Source organism: Gouania willdenowi, chromosome 4 (genome assembly GCF_900634775.1).
Source record: "Gouania willdenowi chromosome 4, fGouWil2.1, whole genome shotgun sequence".
Classification (NCBI taxonomy): domain Eukaryota; kingdom Metazoa; phylum Chordata; class Actinopteri; order Blenniiformes; family Gobiesocidae; genus Gouania; species Gouania willdenowi.
The window spans coordinates 21,629,832-21,645,411 of record NC_041047.1 but is presented as its reverse complement, the minus strand read 5'-3'; the positions used below and the strand labels follow the sequence as shown (position 1 = coordinate 21,645,411).

The 15,580-nt window shown below is 35.9% G+C and overlaps 1 protein-coding gene across 1 annotated transcript in view; it reads right to left on the bottom strand.

The window, feature by feature from the left end:
• Positions 1 to 1,323: 1,323 nt before the first annotated feature.
• ghrhrl (growth hormone releasing hormone receptor, like) overlaps positions 1,324 to 15,580 on the bottom strand; it is a 30,532-nt gene continuing 16,275 nt past the window's right edge. Inside the window, exons 4-13 of the mRNA XM_028444491.1 lie at positions 14,882 to 14,973; positions 13,693 to 13,796; positions 10,095 to 10,227; positions 9,791 to 9,944; positions 8,931 to 8,991; positions 8,322 to 8,391; positions 7,945 to 8,036; positions 6,706 to 6,835; positions 3,851 to 3,892; positions 1,324 to 2,365 (exon numbers count right to left, since the gene is read on the bottom strand). Of these exons, the coding sequence (XP_028300292.1) occupies positions 2,264 to 2,365; positions 3,851 to 3,892; positions 6,706 to 6,835; positions 7,945 to 8,036; positions 8,322 to 8,391; positions 8,931 to 8,991; positions 9,791 to 9,944; positions 10,095 to 10,227; positions 13,693 to 13,796; positions 14,882 to 14,973 (980 nt within the window). The 3' untranslated portion in view covers positions 1,324 to 2,263. The remainder of the gene's footprint in view (positions 2,366 to 3,850; positions 3,893 to 6,705; positions 6,836 to 7,944; positions 8,037 to 8,321; positions 8,392 to 8,930; positions 8,992 to 9,790; positions 9,945 to 10,094; positions 10,228 to 13,692; positions 13,797 to 14,881; positions 14,974 to 15,580) is intronic.

Sequence of the window (15,580 nt, the reverse complement as noted above, 5' to 3'; positions counted from 1 at the left end):
TGTATTACAATATTGCTGTTTGAATAACGTCGGTCTAAGTTTTGTTTCAAATATTTCTGCTGTTTCAGGAGCAGAAAACTCTTTTTTGTCCCCATAAGTTATATTTAACTACAATGATTTTTTTTTTTCCTCGAATAATTGCAAACATTGAGAAAACAAAGAAAATATGCACTTAAATTAAATATACAGCAACTTGAGTTACTTTAATTGTAACTAGGAATATATTACCACTTTTCACTTTTGTAAGGAGTTACACTACTGAGTTACTTCAAAAAGAAATATATTACTGTAATATAATACAAAAATAACTAGTTACTCCCAACACTGGCATACAAAGGAAAACGGTTCATTGAAATATTGTTATATCTCCTAATAAACAAATAGATTATTTTTTTTTAAATAGAATGGGATAAAGCATATAGTATACTTGTTTGAATGTGTGTTTTTCTCTTTTATTTGTATAAGTATAAAAAAAGAGCTTAACGTGTGGGATTTGAATATGTAATTACTTTCTGTACATGTTTACATGAGCACAAGATGAAAAAAAAAATATAATCCTTAAATGATCAGGTCACAACAAAAAACGAGTAATTATTTACTTGCGTATTTATGTACAGTATAGGGTCACAGGTGGCAGCATCTCTATCTCCAGCTCACATTAGGGTGTAAAACCAGCTAAATCCTGGACTGCAGACTTAACAAACAAATACACCCAAACACTCCTATTGGCAATTTGGCTACTACAACCCACTTGGTGTTTTTGTTTTTTTTTTTATTATTCAGCACCTGCATCTTGCAGAAATTAAATTTTTAAGAGAAATAATGTGAAATGTTTAAGCAGAATATTATAGTTTCTCATTTTTCAATCACAGACCCTCTCTAATCTAACATGCATGTCTGTTTTGAGAGGAAAGGGCACATGCTTCGGCCCACACGCCCAAAGGGACAAAACGAAAACCCTTATTCAACACAAATATCCTCAAGGTCAGTTCAGGAGCCATTATGTGATGTGACAACGCCAACAAACATTTGTGTCTTTTCTTTGTTTGTTACACTCAAAGCAGCAGTGTTAAAATGCGTTTGGCTCCTGCATTGTAAACAAAAAAACTCAAAATGTTGATCTTTTTCACTGCTTTCACCTGTAGATTTCTATCTTTTATTTAGTGAAGAAATATAGGTTCACGTAAGCAATAACAACACAAAGTCCTGTTAAATTTGAAAGAACTTAATATTTCACATTTTAATTGTTGGATTACAAGAACAGAGACTTAAAAACAAGTCCAGCAGAAACGAGTTTGTACATTCCAAATGAAGGCGGGGAAAAGTGTTTTTAATAAATACATTTAACGCTGATATGAATATGATTATTGTTAATAACAAATCGAACAAAGACCCAGTATTGGTAACTATTTTTTCAACATATGAGATGAACAATTCCATCAGTGTCACAGGTTTTAATTCTAGAGAGTAAGAAACCCATAAACATTAGAACAGTATACAGAGAACAGCAGACAAACACTGAATATACTGTAAATACATACACTTCCCATATGCACTTAACAACAAATACCAATGAAAACACATTTTAATAATTATAAAACATTACAATATATAATACAAAATGAAGCTTTTTGACAACAATCTTTAACAAATAGTATCAGCGTGAGTATTGGAATAATGAGTATTAGTAATAATAGTAGAATCATGTCTTTCATTTACATGTTAACTGTGTAGACATGCAAATGTCATAGAATAATGTGGTAATTAATGTTTATTATGCTAATCTTCCTGCAAAATTACGGCTCTTCATTTAGTGAATAGTGTGACCTTAGTGACAACAAAATGCTGACTTGTCAGAATATAAAGAAGAAATTGCATTAACACATGCAGGTGTAGCTGCTATGCTTTTCTTCCAGAGTTGTGTGAATGTATTCCATTCAAATATTTGGCAATAGTTTAAAACCTTTGACAATTTTTTCACTTTAAAATACAGTGTCATATTTTACTGCTACTACAGCATCCTTTAAAATGCATAGGACAGTTGATGACTGTTGCCTGGCGTGAGAATGTTCCCTAGTATCCGCAATAGTCTTTCTGAAAACATTCTTCTTTCACATCAAGCCTTTTATTTTAGAAAAAGCAGAGACTTTCAGCGTGTCAGACTGTCAGTGATGCACTCTTACAAATGAAGTCAATGATAAACACTAACGTTGTGAATATTCATTTACACTCGGCAGGTTGAGGATGAAGACGCGTCTCATCACTAGAAAGGTGTATCCATCTGGCTTCCTTTTGCAGCCGGGGACACCACTCCATAGCTTCTCTCCTGCCAGCGCAACCACTGCATGTGCACTTCATTCTGAACCTGAAAAAAGTGCAAAGCTCTGGGGTTTTTTTGAACACTGTTTGGTGAATGTCATTACAAAGATTATAAATGTGGTTTATTTATTCTTAATACTGTTGGCTGACATTGATTTTTATTTTCTGTCATGCTTTTAAATGTGTACGCAGGAGTTTTAAATGGATGAGAGAACGCTTTGATAGTGTGACACGGCTTTCAACATGATATATTACCATAGCACCACCTTTGATCAACTCAAGAAGTCAACCCTCACCCTTAGAGCTGCTGTATCTCTAACCCAGCCTATGCTAATATCCATTAGATTTTCTTTTCCTGAGTCTTACTAAGGACTTTATATTTTGTTAAAGTGCACTAAAATGACTGTTGTAATTTGCACTATATAAATAAATAAAGTTGAGTTGAACCTAAATACTGTAATGCTTTATTCTTGAAATATTACTTTAAATACAGTATGATAATTGAAATAATTGTCTTCCTTTTGTCTGAGTTACCTAAAAAAAATCCTTTAAAGGGTATTAAAAAATGCAGTTTTAATTAGATATGTATTTCAAATAACACAAGCATTTCAAAGTTCCAGAAAAATCCAACTTATAATAAAGAAGCAAGGTGCATTACAGTAACTATTTGAGTATAAAAAAGTAATACTGACTAATGTGAAACTTAAAGAATAACTAAACCCCCCAAAAAACAATTTTTTTCCGCAATTTATTTGGGTAGGAAGCTATAGAGAGAAATTTGCATCTTTTTTTAAACAAAAAATTTATTGTTAAAAATCTTTTTATTGGTCAGTTTCAAACGATGGTGTGGAAAAGACTTCTAACATCCTCCGGAGGAGGCCCCGCCCATAAGCTTGGAGTTGAAACTCAATCAAAACTTCAGGAAACACAAACAAGTTTCATGATAACACATTTTTGATTTGTAAACAAAACCAGCATTTACAAAAAAAAACAAAAAAAATAGTTCTGGTTCTAATGTTAGCAAATCTTTTTTTTTTTTTTTTTAAATTTCAAATTCATTATTTTTGTTTGCAAATCTTTTTTTTTTTCGTTTCAAATACATTTTTGGTTTGATTGCATAAAAAAGACACAAATTTCTCTTCATAGGAAATAGTGTTGTTGATTGGTCTTAGTCAACATTTTAGTCAACGTATTAACATTTGACATATTTTGTTGCAAAACTGTAAAAGTGACTGCCCTCTATATGGGGTGAAACCTGGTTATTACAATCTAATTTGCTATTGGCTGTGAATGAAGGTTTGTTTCTGCTAGTTAGTGATGCTACCTGGCTATCTGGCTTTTGTTCTTTCTGTATTATCTGCAGGAGCCCCGCCCATAATCAATACTTTTTTTTTTTCTCCCCAGTGGCAGGTCAGCCAAAACCTCAGGGTTTAGTCACTCTTTAAAGTTTAAAATGAGCTTTTTACTTTCACTATCACGATCATAAAAATTGTTCTGGTAAATGCTTGAGATAAATACGACTTGTACTGACCTCTTGATTGAGAAAGCAGTAGAGAATGGCTACTAAAAGCCCCTGTAAAAGAAACCGTTACATCATTACTTTACTGTCTCAGATCTGGCATTAAAACCTTGTCTGTGTGGCTTAGACAGTGGAACACTATGAGCACAGAAAGGTTGAGGAAAATTCTTCACCCGCATAGAACAGAGTAAATTATGAATGTCTGATATGTTTTTTTCTTTCTTTTGGTTGATGTGCTCAAAAACTGCATAAAATGGGTTTTTATTGTCATATAGCAGTGTTTCCCAGCCTTTCTTACCATTTCTGTCTAAAGTAGCCTTTAGTTCATGTCATGCATTGTTTATTTGTCCAACATTACCATGCATTTAAGTCTTTTTCTCATCTATTTCTGACGTTTTGGCCATTTTAGATTTTGAACTTTACATTTTGACGTATTTTAAAGAGTTGGATGACAGTTTATTAATGATAAATGAGGAAAATGTCTGAGCGCATGTAAAAAGCTGTCCTATAATTTTATATATAATGTTTCTGTGTACCCTCTGTTATTTGTTGAGGTATTCCTAAAGGTACACGCACCCCTGGTTGGGAACCACTGCCATATAGTACCAAGAAACGGGAATAAGTAAAGCTGAATATTGAATATTGTTGAGAAGACTTTATCCAATCCTTTGGAATAATCAACCGAATTAGGATTATAATTGTAAACAATTCAAAAAGAATAGTGCTCTGAGTTGATTAAACAATTAATTTGTTGAATGCTTGAATGCATAGCAAGTCCAAGCTGAATTTCATCAATTATAAGTTTGAATTTTGAATTGTATTTACAGAATAGATAACGAATAGATTTATTCATTGGGTGCTTCCTGTGTATCTCTACTGGTTACAATCAGCTATCAGTTTTTAAATGTTCCATTATTGCAAAGTTTAATTGTATATACAGTATCATATGCATGTGTCTGATTATCAGTCAGTCAGAGTAAGTTGAGTACAAACCACTGCATTGAGTAGTTTTGGCTCTGCATTTATGAATGTGATATCTTCACCTCTGAGCACATTAATCAGCATTCACAGTCATTTAAACAGCACATAGTGGCACAAACTATTAATTGGCAGATGTAATTTTCATAGATGAACCATGACAGTGATAAACTGTGAGCAATTATATTACTTTGGGTGCTGGGAGGGCATTAGAATGGCTTGAGTGCTGACGAACAAATGGCAGGATGTTCATAGGAGATGGAGGGTGGGAGATGCACAAGTATGGCAATAATAAACTGCATCAGTGAGCTATCAATTACTGTCTGTCTGGAGCTGTCCTCCTCCAGAGCTAATGATTTTAAAGACACCAGAATCTCTTACAGAGCATTCATTGATTCTTGCCTTTGTGTATTTGTGTGGCTCTGAAAGTTGTTTTCATTTTCACTTAACTGTGAAGCACTTAGTCACGCCATTAGTTCTTAGAAAGTGCTATATAATTAAAGTTTTAATCAAAAAGCGCAGTGAATATGGGCGTGTAGACGCTCACAATCAATTGGTTTTACAAGGTAATTTCTTAATGTGACAGTAGTTTTCTGTAAATTCAAAAGAGTATAAATAAAAGCAACAATTTCAAGTAATACTGGAAAACCATTACTTGTTTTTTCTATGTTGTGCAGACACACTTAATCAAACACTAGATCAAAGTAGACAGACAAAACACACTTTAAAATGACTAAAATGGTTGAAAGAAATGGTAACACATTACCTGGAGTTTTATACATGAAGGCTGACATTACGCTGTCGTTGTTATGACACGACACCTGTTATTAGCATGAATAAGGTGTCATGAAGGCTGTCATTGGCCACGTTTACATGGGAGCTTCAAGCGGAATAAAAGTTCATTCCTTTTTAACCTGACCTTGTAAACACCAAATTCCTAATGCTAATTTAATTCTGAATTAAACTTAATTCCGAATTAGGTGGCTGGTTTATTCCGTTTTTAACTTCGAATTAAATAATTCCTCTCACTTGTAAACAGATAACAACACTTAAATCCGCTTTAAGTTCATTCCAGTCGTTTTGCACATGTGCGACTTGCGGCTATGATGCGTTGGGTGACGACATAATCCAACATGGCGGCCGGGAATAGAGCCGACACTATTTAATAAGAGCCTTAAAAAACATGGATATAATGAAAAAAGCGGATGGATGGAGGCATAAACATGTGGACATTAACACAGACACATGGACTTATCGCACACATGGAGATCAGCAAACAGAACAGGCTTCATCGGAGACAGAGTAAATGCGTCACCGTACTGCTGCACAGGCTGTAATATCACCAAGTTTCTCATTGTAACGGTTGTTAGAGCTACAATCTTTACCAGGGAGCAAATATTTATTCCTGGTTATTGTTTTCCGGAGTTTTACTGGGCTTTATTAACTGGTGATTAGTTCATATCTCTTCCGCTCCGTGGACCAAAGTGTATTATTGTCGAGCAGAACACTTTAATTCCGAATGATTTAATTCGAAATAACTACTTCCGAATTAAAAAGCATCATGTAACCGTGGCCATTAAGTGTCGTTCAGTACCCTAATCCTAACCCTTTGTTACCCTAAGCCCTAACACCAAACCTTGACCTCAACCTTAACCCTAACCCTACCAGGCCCCACTAGATCCCGCCACCTAACCTAAAAAATGCCAACATAGCTCCAAAGGTGTAGCGAACGACGCTTAATGACAGCCTTCGTGACACCTAATTCATGCTAATGACGGATGATGACAGCGTAATGTCAGCCTCATGTGTAAAACTTCAAGTGAAGTGTTTTCATGTGGACAGCATGTTCAAAAGCGGGAGTATCGACTTTCAGCAGAGATTGCATTTACCTGGAAGGAGCCTAAGCAGAGCTCAACACAGAGACGAAGGTTCACGTTGAAGTGGTCGGGCAGAAAATTGAAGAACATGTAGTGAGTCCCAAACAAAGGGATAAGAAGGAGAGTGGACTTAGTCAGGCGTCTGTAGCAGGAAGGAAGAAAAGAAAAGACAAGTGAAGCTGCTGGAGAGCATTCTCACACACACACACACACACACACACACACACACACACACACTGATGCTAATGATCTGCTGTCAATCATGTACATACTTGGATTCATTTGAACAGAAAAGTAGGCACAGTTTGAAAACTAAAATCATCAGATATTAGTCCGCAACATCAAAGATAATGTGCTAACGTGGGGAAATGCGTCCGCTAGGTTTGTACTAAAATTGCTTCCTGCACAGGACATCTTTTTTTTTTTTTTCTAATATTTCATTTATACATTTTCAATTTTATAAACATACAGTACATTGACAAGAAAAAAAACCCTAAGACAAAGAGGAAATAAAGAAATGAGAAACATAGGGCAGGGCAGAAAACAACAAATACATGCTCTTATAGAATGTCTTACAATACAGTAAGTCACATTTTTAAGGAAACATCACCAACTGTTAAAAGATCACGGTATGTCCCATTAGCCTCGGACAGTACAAGTACAAGGTTTCTACAGTATACATAAAAGAAAGGCGGACAACTATTTGCACAAAGTTATTTAGCAAAATAAAATTTTAGGTTGTCTTTGATAAGTGAGACAAGAATGTTTTCCACATTTTGTCAAAGGTTGAAGAGCTGAGAGAGACACTATATCGGACCCTCTCCATGTGTAACAAGTTGGTCATTTCCTGTAGCCAGGTCCTGCACAGGACATCTTTAATGAGACACACAGCGTGTGCTTTTCAGTGCAAACAAAGTTCTATTAATAAATACAGATATTTTTTTTGTGCCATTGCTGTAGGAATTTATTAAACAAATACTGTGCTCCTGCTGGGATGGAATCCAGCATCCCCTGCGACCCTATTGGTTAAGCAGGTATAGATGACAAGACCCCTATCAGGCTTCAAAGTTTCATCCAAACTAAGAACATGTATAAATACAAAGCATCCAAACAAATAAAAACGCATTTTCTTCATAAGCTTTGCTCAAAATATGTTTTCCCCTCTGATTTTACCCTGAAGTTATGACTATATAATAAAACACTGCTTTCTCTTGACAGTAACTGTGCCTGCAGGCGTAGCTAGACGATTACCTGTACTGAGAGGAGTTATTAAACTGGATCAGGCGAGGATTGAGCTTCTGTATTAAAATACGGATGATATTCATGAAGAGCATGAAATTGACCTGTAGAGAGAGAAACAAACTCAGCAATGATGGGGTCTTTTCACCCAACATAAATAAAGCACTGACAGGAGTTAATTAAACTAAAAACAAAAACACAATCATTGCAACAGTTTGCGTGTCCAGGTGTGTAATCGACAGGGATTGTTGGGACATTTTCTCTTTTCATTCAATGAATCCGTTTCTAAAGCTATAACTAATCTGCATGATGAAACTATTTGCACCATGCTACAGACATAATTAACAATTTCATCTTTTGGCTTGTTGTGGTACAATAATGGTATTTACCGCGATGGAGACAACAATTGGTCCTTTTATGATCCACCAATAGGGAGACTCCTCATTGATGTCCCAGCATCTGTGTGAGACAAGACTTTTAAAAGATGCACTTTGTATTAATTGTAGAGAAAACAAACACATTCACCTGTCGGAGATCCAAAACAATCCCAAGATACATTGGTGACATATGAATATTTAATAATATAAATATTAGGTATTTTCTGTGTAAAGCTTGGAGAATATATGTGTCTGCCAAATCAGTTAAAAAAACTTATCAATGTGTTTCATGTGAAGCAGTTACAATATCTAAATTAAATCAAATTTCACATAAGGGGACGCCTAAAGAAACCTTAACTTTGTAATATTACAGCTTTGGACAGTGACCGATAATTTGGCACGCTCTAATTTGGCACGGAGACAACTAAATACTGTAGTTGTTTCACGTATTTGATTTTGTAATGTTTCCTCAGCTTGTCAAAGAGAAAATATATACTCATAATATTGATTCCAGCAGAGGTGCCGCTGTTTTATTAAGTGAAAGTCAAAATTTGTTTCCAAGGAAAAAAAAATAAAGGTTGTGGCAAGCGAGAGTTATAAGAGAGTTTTTGTATTACTCACTCTGTGTCCTCAAAATACAGCCTGGATCCAATCCACAGGATAATGAAGAACACCGGTATACCTGTGTGAAGGTGAAAAAAAAAAAAACAAAAACAAAAACTGTCAGAGACAATATACAATAAATAAATCTGAAGAAAATCAATCTGCTTTTAAAAAGTTGTTTTTCTCCTTCATTCTTTTGCTTCCCACTGTTTGACGGAATCCAAATCTCTTCAAATGTAGAATCTCTTTTTGTTTTTATTTACATTTGATTACATTGGTTGGATTTAAGAAGCATCTTCTTTTATATCTGTGGTCAATAACGAATATTAGAAGAGTTGAAGATACATCTAAGTATTTGTGCTGTTGGTTTTTGACCAATCGTTGTACATAAGGTTAGAAAAATAAGCCCTAAAAGGTGTCGTAAGAGCCACAGTTAGGGCTGGACCAAAACTTATATCTCTATATTTTTTAACTAAAAATGACGATATACAATCTCAATAAGTTTAATTCAAATTAAGACTGATCAGAAAGACAATTCTGAGTTAAATTTGCTGATGCAAAAGGCAACACAGGCACATTTATTAACAAACAGCTGCACAATTATTGCACAGCTGTTTGAATATAATATATTGAATATAAAGGACAGAACCTGTGAGTGAGTTCTGTAGTGTGATACAAAATAAGCTATGAAAAATAAGTATATTGACATAGGCAAAATCGTCATTTTCTATACCGCCAAAATAGAAAACTGTATCTTGAATATCGATATATCGTCCAGCCCTAGCCACAGATATGTAAACAGATATAAGCTGTGATAAAATTACACTGTGTTTAAGATGGTTTGCAGGTCATCTTATTTGTAACGTGAAGGGTCTCACCCCATCCCAGCAGACTGAAGCCCCAGAGGCATCTGCGACTATGATAGAAAGAGGACAGTAGCAGGGAATTGAGGTAGAGCGCCTCCACCAGGAGCCAAAAAAAATTTGTCATGACACAGTAGTGGCAGAAGACCACAGAGACCTTACAGGCAAACTGGACAGAGACAAAGACAGGAAGGAAAGGACAAGGACAGAGATCAAACTGGGAGGTGGAAACGGTGCAGGAGAGAAAGTCCCATAAGGAACAGCAGGATCAGCCCCGATGTTCTCCCCACAGTAGAACAATTTAGTGTCATTCTCTTACTGTGGAAAGTGTGCAGTGGTTGGTGTCATCGTTGGAGAACAGCGTAGCATCTTTAATAAACACTGCCACAGCTTTCATGATGAAGGTCACAAAGAGTTGGATGTGAATAAAGTTTCTGGCACAGCGCAGTCTCCTGTTTGAAAAATATCAGTTAATACATAGTGTAAGGCAGCGAGGCCTTACTGTGGTCATGGGCAACAGGCGGCCCGGAGGCCACATGTGGCCCTCAGTCTAATGTTTTGCGGCCCCCAAAGCAAATCCCCCAAAATTGTAATTCAAGAAGTTGGAAGGAATGTGAAGCCCCACAATAACACACAACATAAGAACCAAAACGCACGAATTGGCAGCAAAATGCACAAAGTACACAAAAAAGTCCAAAAATAACAGCAACCACTTAAACAAACAAAATGACGACAAAACAACAACACATTTACAGAATAGCTCCAAAGACACACAGCCTGTTAACAAAATTACACAAAACAAGAGGAAAATACATGAAGCGACAACAAAAATACAGAAAGTGACCCCAAAAGGCACAAATCGACAACAAAAATGTAGAAAATGACACAGAAATTACAAAAACAACACAAAAAATAACAAAAACACACACTATGACTCCAAAAAATGGCTAAAAACTGACAAAAAATCAAAACAAAAAAGACATTGGCTCAGATACAATCCCAGTTTTGTGGCCCCTTCTACGATAGAGTTGCCCATCCCTGCTTTACAGCATGTTTGACGTGCCTCCCTGCTCCAAACATCTGTAAAAGTATAAGCTCATTATCAGGCTTTCAGTGGAGCTGTGTGTTGTTATTTATTACGTGCAGTGGATCTGACACTACAAACACACTGTGGCTGTGCAGTGCATGTTTTTTAAATATAGAACATTCAAAATGAGCCACTTTTGCATAATCCAAACTCGTGTGAGGTAAATTTTTCAATGTGTCTTTGATTTAAGGACAGATATAAAGTGTATTTGTCGCTACTGTTTTGTAGGAAAAGAGGAGAAACGGATTAATAGGAAGTTTGAGGCCACCTAAATATTGTTACAAAACCTCCATCAAGGATTTTGTATGTTTTTGTTTGCTTCTACACACTGTAATCCAGTATACTAAAGAGCCAGGTGAATGAGACCAAGACGACCCTTCACACAGTGTCAGTCACTCACTAAGTGGACTGCAGTCCAAAAAAAAAGCATCTAAAAACAGCAACACAGAGGTAAACGCAGGTGAGCTTATTAGATATTGAATACAAAGCCTGGTTAATTGTAAATGGTAAATGGACTTGATTTTATATAGCGCTTTATCACCACACTGAAGCAGTCTCAAAGCGCTTTACATATCAGCTCATTCACCCAGTCACTCTCACATTCACACACCAGTGGGACAGGACTGCCATGCAAGGCGCTAGTCGACCACTGGGAGCAACTTAGGGTTCAGTGTCTTGCCCAAGGACACTTGGACACATAGTCAGGTACTGGGATCGAACCCCCAACCTCTCGATCAGAAGACAACCCACTACCACCTGAGCCACAATCGCCCCTGTTTCATCTGCGGCCAAATAATTTGCTCAACAGTTTATCTACTGCTTTCAACAGTTGCTCTAATGTACAAACAATGCAGATTTTCATTAAACTTACCTATTACATAAAATAAGCTGTGTTTTTTCAACTTATTGGGTTTTGGGACCCACCGTTATTACTTGAAAACAATTGATGATCCAAATCAACAAATATGCTAAACCTCTAAATTTAATAATTAGGACAAATGGGCACAGTGTAAACTACAGATAGTTAACATTTTATTATTTAATATCAGTTAAAGAAAAGCACTTTTTAATGTACAAACTTTTCTTCTCAGGAAGTACATTCAAAAAAATGAAAAACACAATATAATCATATTTGGCTCTATTCTCCCATGCGCGTAAGTCAGAAAAGCCATGTCGCGGCACTGTTTCTGGGTGCACACTATTCTCCCCCTGTACTTAAGTCAGTCACTGGGCGTTTCCATCGCAGTTACACACTCTGGGTGGAGCAGCCCTGAAATGAGAGCGTTCCTATTCAAATCTGGCCATACGCAATATCTCCAATCTGCTAAAGTTCTTTTCCTCTGAACCTAGAATAAGTGCAGCGCCCCCATAAGGTGAAACATTACATTGCACAAGAAGCATCAACTCAGTTCCAATTTAAGCTTTAAGCCACACGCACTCATGTAATTGCAGAAGAGACTCCCAGAAAGAATCTATCCAAACTGACAGTGGCCACGTTTACACGGGAGCTTTAATTCCTCTTTAACCTGAAATTGTAAACACATAATTCCTAATGCTGATTTAATAACAAATTAAAGTTAATTCCGAATAAGGTGGCTGGTTTATTCCGAATTCGATAATTCATCTTTCTTGTAAACACTTAACTTGGTTAAAGCCGCTTGAAGTTAATTTGGGTCGTTTTGCTCTTGCGCGACTTGCGGCGATAACGTGCTGTTGACGACATAAGATGGCGGCGGTCCGGACTCCAGCCTAGACTATTTATTAAGAGCCTTAAAAGACAAGGATATAATGAAAAGAGTGGATGCACGGAGGCATAAACATGCAGACTTTCACACGGACTTATTAAACACACACAGACCTCGATAAACGGAACAGGCTTCACCGAACGGCTGGCACTAATACCTGGAGACAGAGTAAATGCGTCCCCGTACTGCATGTACAGGCTGTAATATCACTAAGTTTATCATTTTACCAGTTGTTAGAGCTACTGTCTTTACCAGGGAGATAATATTTATTCCTGGTGATTGTTTTCCAGAGGTTTCCTGGGCTATTTACCAGTGATTAGTTCCTTTCTCCCTTACACTCCGCGGTCCAAACTAAAACCGTGTGTTTTTGTCGAGCTGCTGCTTAAAAACTACAATCAAAATAAAACTGAAAACAGTTCTCATGTGTGGTGTTCTGTGTTATAGCTTTTATTCCGAATGATTTAATTCGGAATAAATCATTTTGAATTAAAAAAAAACATCATGTAACCGTGGCCACTGTTACGCTGTCACGGGGGTGGGGGAGGAGTCACACAAGCACGCCAAAAGATTGACCATCAACATTTCTAATATGTTCACATTGACCAGTTGGAGACGAGACAAAAAAATGACATCATGGCCCAGTCCGCCTCTTTTGCTTCAGACCTCCTTCATTCACAGACGATGCGGTTTTGGTCAATCTACACGCGGTGGGCATGTCAGGAGCCTGGACCAAAGAATACGCGCAGGAGAGAGGTGCGTAACTGCAGACTGCAGAATAGGGCCCATTGTGACCTATACCCTTTGTTAAAAGGGCATAGTTCAAATAAAGCCCCTTCACAATAAAAGACAAACAGTTTTCTAAAAGTCATGATGCACTACAACGCAATTACATATAGTTATAGTTAAAATATGTAATGTCTTCGCTTCCACTCTCATAAAGTCTTCATAAGAACTTAATGCAGTTCAGTCCTGTCTTTACTGATGCTGCTGAGCTTTGGGTGAAAAGTAAATAATGACGTCTGTTTTTCAAAATGAAAAAGGATTCGTTTGTTGAAATAAATGTGCAACCTGAGATGAACTCATACCTGAAGAGCAACAGTATTAGTACGGCAATAGCCAGCACAGCAACAGAGAGGCTGTATCCAACAGTGTAAATGAGCTTCACTGCAGCAAAGTACGACTCCTCCAGCTACAGAACAAGTAGAAGATAGATTAGTGTGGAAGAAAAAAGTGGCTATACAGCAATATCAAAGTCTTTTCTTTTATATATATATATATAATGCTGTTAGGCTTCAAAATAAGTGTAATGTCACAAAATGGGATGAAATTACTTCACGCCTCAGACTGGACAGCATTAAAAACATCTGTGCTTTTTAGTCTTTAAATCATTTCATGGTGATGGGACTGGACAAAGGAAACAGCTAAACCAACCTATAATAATTATGGGATTGCAGTTGTTTATGAGATTATTTGACTATTACCAAGTGCAAGAACGACCTAATTTAATCCCTTTTCTCTATTTTATTTTTACTTGCTCTGTGAAATAGAAATGATTATTTATTCCATCATCAATGATTCAGAAACTGTGTTGACAAACAGGGATTAACTTTAAAATAGAGAGCTGTGGGATCACTGTAATCCATGAATACACACAAAGTAGATTGGGGAAACAAAGCTTTTTTTTTTTTTTTACAAACTATGCCAGCAAGTTAGCTATAAATATATATGCAAAAGAAACTAATTTAGTTCAACGTTTCTCAAACCTTTTAAAAAAAAAAAAAAAAAACTCACATTACATAAAACTAAATATCTTCCATCATGTTACACGTTACAATACATTTTGATTTGTTTGATGTTTGTGCTTGAGTTCTAGTTGGATTTCGTCTCATGAAATTTATGGTTTCTTTTCTATTAGTTGACAAAAATATAAACATATTTTAATGAAGTTTTTAACAAGTTTTTTTTTTTTTTTAAATTAGCCGTAGCGTAATTATTTTCAATTAAAAAATGTAGCTGACAGAAACTAAAACGACAATTTTTAATCGACCAAATGAACACATGACATGAGTAAATGTGATTAATCACGATAAAGCACTTATTGCTATACTTATTACTTAAATATCATTCTAACTTGTTATTTTCGGGTTAGGGTTAGGGTTATTTTGTTCCCTCTCACGTGTCTCCTCCTCTTGTTTTGAATAAACGCTGTGACTGATGTGTGGAGAGTTTCTTCTGTAAATCTACCCTCCCCCCCCCCCACCACCACCCCCTCACCTCAGGGATGTGGTCGTCCACACTGCAGGCTATGTGATAAGGTGGGGACGGCTCGGACCATCCCTCACTCGTGCAGTTTCGACCCACTGACCCTAAAAAGAGCAAGAGGTTGAGATTCAGCTGTGAAGAAAGAATGTGGTGACAAATGAAGGAATAAAAATAAATTAAAAAGAAAAATAGAAACAGAAAAGAAAAAATAAAGAATAAAGAATAATTCATTTCGGAGCATACAACAAAATTACTTTGTATCAGTTTTGTTTCAATAACAAGGGATTATTATTCGATAAACAACATTCTCTGTTTTATGTGAGAAAATACAAGTAAACTATTTTTTATTATTCATTATGAACTTGAAGCCAATGTTTAGGTGTCTCAACAATTATAATATTATAGAAACACTGCAGAAATGTTTTTAATTATTATTATTATTATTATTATTATTATTATTATTATTATTATTATTATTGTTATTCATTTATTTCAATTTAACTTTTTATTTTTATGTTTATTTTTTATCTACGTATGTATGCTGGAGTTGTCTTGGTACTGGAGTTGTGGACTTGATTTTTTTAATGCTAATGAATAGATTTGATTAAATTTTGATATCATACTGATTTTTGATATCCTTCTTTCTGAGCTTCACAAGACATAATGGTGCTTTTTTTGCGGTCACGATTTTTTATTTTTTTAGTGTTTCAG